At 43.6% G+C, this 4,457-nt stretch overlaps 1 protein-coding gene across 1 annotated transcript; it reads right to left on the reverse strand.

Moving 5' to 3' along the window:
• Positions 1 to 1,812: 1,812 nt before the first annotated feature.
• LOC119319467 (histone H2A.1) lies at positions 1,813 to 2,639 on the reverse strand. Its single transcript, XM_037593944.1, has 2 exons — positions 2,367 to 2,639; positions 1,813 to 2,274 (listed from the first exon to the last, which is right to left on the reverse strand). The coding sequence occupies exons 1-2, from the start codon at positions 2,541 to 2,543 to the stop codon at positions 2,011 to 2,013; spliced, it is 441 nt and encodes a 146-aa protein (XP_037449841.1). The 5' UTR covers positions 2,544 to 2,639; the 3' UTR covers positions 1,813 to 2,010.
• Between the last annotated feature and the right edge of the window lie 1,818 nt (positions 2,640 to 4,457).

Below are 4,457 nucleotides of genomic sequence, written 5' to 3' on the forward strand. Positions count from 1 at the left end.
GCCACAACATTAACACACGCAATAGACATTGCATAGCAGCTTCTGGTTGTGCCTGGGTGAGCTATATCTCGCTTACTGCGACAGAAATTGTTGTGTGTTTGCTGAGTGGGCTGACTCATTTAAGCGGATTTCAGAACCCTCCATGGGAGGCCTGGATTAGTTTTAGGAACCTTCTGGTTGGTTTTCTGTCCATTTTTTTCTCCTTTTCTATGTTTTCTCTCTCCTGGTTATCATCGGTTTTCTTTCTTTTTTTATATCTTTGTTTTCTTTGTTTTTTTTATTTTTCCGAATATATGTCGACTTTTGGTCAATGTACGTTGAACATTTTCACCACATAGGTTGAACATTCTTTTGATTGATTTGTTCAGTTTTTCTCCTTTTCGTTTTTCTGTATTTATTTTTTGTTTTCAAATAAAATTTTAAATATTTGATCGGATTTTTATCAAAGGTGTCTTGCGTTTTTCCTCAATATATACAAGGTTATATATCATATCAATAATTATATTTAGATGGCTATGCATATACCAAAGAATTAATCCAATGAAGAAAATCTAGAGATAAAATGAAACTTCTGAACTATTCTCTATCTTTTCTTTTCTTGAAAACCTGATCTTCGAATCGAACAAAACTTTCAATGGGGAAAAACAAAGGAAGAAAATGAAATGAGAGAAGCAGAGAAATGATAATACGATGGAGGGCTTGGACTGGGTCGGCCTACTATGTGTTGGGTGCAGCTGCAGGTCCAATACACATAGACTGAAGGCCCAATGCCCACAAAAATTCATACTAATCAATCTCTAGGCGTCCGCATCGAGATGATGGGGGTAACAGGGGAGCTATGCTCTTAAGATACAAGTCATATTAGAAGACATGTCTAAGGTTCAGTTCGCAATTAGTGAATTATAATGTCATGTGCTCATTTTAGAATTTCTTTTGAAAAAGTAGACACAAAAGTAAGCAAAAACAGGTCAAACAAACACTAAAATGTGGACAAAAAAGGGTGAGCAAACAATAATATGAGAATGCACCATGATTCAAGCGCATCATGAAGTACCAAGTTCTATATTTCCGACACTACTAGAAGAAAATTCACGAAATATTGAAGAAATCATGTTAGCAAATAATGTCCTAGTGCTTGCTTTTTTACTTAAATTAGTAAGATGCGAGGTTAGAAGTTGATGCGCATTGGGATGCTTAGCTGCATTCTGATGAGAACATTTGATTTTGAGAGCAGAGTTACAGTTGTCACAAAATGTAAAAGAGAAAGGGGCAAGAGGGGTACTTATTAGTTTTTAACATTATGTGTGAAACCTCTGACTATTTCACCGTCTTACTGAGGTTATTACCTGTTATTTTCTCCACGGTGGTAACTTTGTAAAAAAAAAAATTGTTTTCTGAAGATGGTGTTTTTTGTATTGATGCATGAAGCGCAGCATCGACTTGATTATTTATCCAGCAATGTTTGCCCTCCTGTGTGACAAGCATTCTTCTACGGTAGCATGTTGATTTCTCAGTAACTACCTCTTTCTCAGTCCAAAAGTAATTCTGGTATCCCATTTTGCCTAATTGTTTCTCAGGTCTGTTAAGTACATCTGACTAGCCAAAGTTTAGTTCGCCTGCCATGATTTTGTCATTTGCCTTGCCATGTTTGTCTGAAAGCAACTTAGGAGTATCTAATTTAGTATACTGTCATCGGCTTAAACGGACAGAAGGTACAAAATGTTAATAACCATAAGCTGAGAGTCTCTAAAGCAAAGGCAGGTAACCAAACGTACACAAGATGGATTGCAGCCATGAATACTCAAGAGAAGATGATTGAAAGGATTGCATCTTTAGCCATTCCGGACATAAATTAGAGATAGAATACAGCCCTCAGTGGCCCGTTCATCAAACCAATGAAAAAGTCACTACAGACTAGGCAATTACATACATGATCCAATCAACCAAACCTCATCTTCCTCTCCCTGCTATGGATCTAAGCAATGTCATGATAGTAGTCTACGGTGGCGGCTACTCCTTGGCGGCGACCTTCTTCTTGGGGGACTTGGTGGAGGTCTTCTTCTTGGGCGACTTGGCCTCCTTCTCGGCAGCGGCGGGAGACTTCTTGGGGAGCAGCACGGAGTTGATGTTGGGGATCACGCCGCCGTGGGCGATGGTCACGCCGGCGAGCAGCCTGCCGAGCTCCTGGTCGTTGCGGACGGCGAGCAGCAGGTGGCGCGGGATGATGCGGGTCTTCTTGTTGTCCTTGGCCGCGTTGCCGGCGAGCTCCAGGACCTGCGATTCATAAAGGAAATCGGTCAGTTATCAGTCGAGCACGACGAGAACAGAGTAACGAAGGCTCGAGGAGGGGAGAGATCGGCGCATACCTCGGCGGCGAGGTACTCGAGGACGGCGGCGAGGTAGACGGGGGCGCCGGAGCCGACGCGCTGGGCGTAGCGGCCCTTCTTGAGGTAGCGCCCGATGCGGCCGACGGGGAACTGGAGCCCGGCCTTGACGGAGCGGGTCACCGCCTTCTTCCTGTCGCCGCCCTTCCTTCCGGCCATCTCGCTTGCTGCTTCTCCGGCGAACTGGAAACCACTCGAGATGCGTGGGCGGCGGTGCGGGATCGGAATGCGCTCTGATCTGCGTTTGTGGGTTGGGACGCCAGCGAGGGCGCGGCTTTATTGGGGAGATGAAGCTTCGTGGGGACGGCGGCAGGGGGGGAGCGATCCGCGTGACGCAGTGTGCCTGCCGTTGGATCTGTGGGGAGTGGGCGGTGGGGATTGGTTTGGGGGTGCGATCCGCGAGAGGGTCTTATCGGCCAATCACAGCGCAGGGATTTGCATCACGAAGGGATTTTGCTTTAATTAACACCTGGTTTTCTTTCTGTGCATCATTTAGGCTTTTTTTTTCACTTTATCTTGCATCTAGTTGGTTTTTCAGCTGTAGTATTTACTTATATATGTATGTATGTTTTGATATTACCTAACGTTTCGGTTGGATGCGTGTACAAAGGCCCCAAATTAGATTTGGTATTCCCTAAAATTCAATCTGGTTGTTTTGGAGCACACGAAATAGTCGTCCGAAATGGAACGAATACATGCATGAAATCGCTAACATGTCTCGAGCCCTCCCATGTTTTTGAGCTCTCCCGCTCCGATTTGGCTGGAAAATCACCCATCGTGCAAAGGATAACGACGTGTCCCTTCTTTTCCCCGCCGACGGCGACACCCAGGTAACCTTCCCTCGCCGGCCCTCCTCCTCCTCCTCCTACTCTGGTACCTGAATCCCCGACACCACTGCTCGTTCCCCTCCTCCCATGCCCCCCATCTCCTCCTCGCATGGCCTCCACGGCCTGGCGCTAGTCATCTGTCACCGCTTATCCTCTAGTATTAGAAGTATGAAAGGTGTGTAATTTTGATGAAAGTAATTGTCCTCACAATTTGTGTCCACGCAAATTAGCAAGGATAGAACGGACCCGACAAAACAGAAAGAGGAAGAAGAGCTCCAAGAATGACCTTAAGAACAAATCTTGGGAAGAGCGTAAGGATGGGCCTTACTATCCCAAGAATGTCCATCATCCACTGAGGTAAAAAAATTCAATCTCACTAGCTTATTCTAGCAAAGTTGTGCCAGATGCGGTTTTTTGTGAAGTGTATGACCGCTGTTACAAGTGCGTCATTATGGCAAGAAAATTCCCACAGTTACATTCTTTTGCCTGGAATGAAAACATATCCATGGAGCATTTGGTTGCAAAGAAAGGGGCAGATCTTTGGAATTATTTAGCCCAATATCAAATCACGTATTGAATTCAAAGCTTCATTTTCTTTTATTATTCATAGAGCTAGGCCTAGTCTCAGAGAAGGCATGCAATCATGGTTGGATTCTTTGTAAACTTGCCCTATGGACTTTGACACCACATGTACATTGCCACCATCATTTATAAATAAATAAAATGGCACAGTAGGGGTCATCCCTACCATTTTTGCTCAAAAAGGAATGAAGCCAATAAAGGGCCTCTTTGATTCGTAGGATTGTAAAAATGTGGGAATATAAACAACATAAGATTGGCATGACATGCTCATCTCAATCCTACATGATTTTGGTTTGTTTGATTGCATTGTAGGAAAAACAAAGGATTCTTTTAAATATATTTTGAGTGGATGCTAAAAATTCTATGGAATTCCATCCTATGGATCAAATATCAATCATAGGAAAAATCCTAAGGATTCTAATCCTCCTAAGTTTCTACAAAAATCCTTTGAATCAAAGGAGCCCTAAACTATTTTTTATCTTTTATTTTCTAGAATGGGAAATGGAATCTCTAAATTATTCGATCTCCCAGACGAACTAAAATGTCAATAGGGGGAAAGAAAGGAAGAAAATGAAATGAGAGAAGACGAAAAACCAGAACGTGATGGTGGGCCTGGACCGTGTCGACCTATGATGCGTTAGGTCACTTGGGTGCAGCTGCAGGC

The sequence above is a fragment of the Triticum dicoccoides genome, chromosome 6A (assembly GCF_002162155.2).
Source record: "Triticum dicoccoides isolate Atlit2015 ecotype Zavitan chromosome 6A, WEW_v2.0, whole genome shotgun sequence".
Classification (NCBI taxonomy): domain Eukaryota; kingdom Viridiplantae; phylum Streptophyta; class Magnoliopsida; order Poales; family Poaceae; genus Triticum; species Triticum dicoccoides.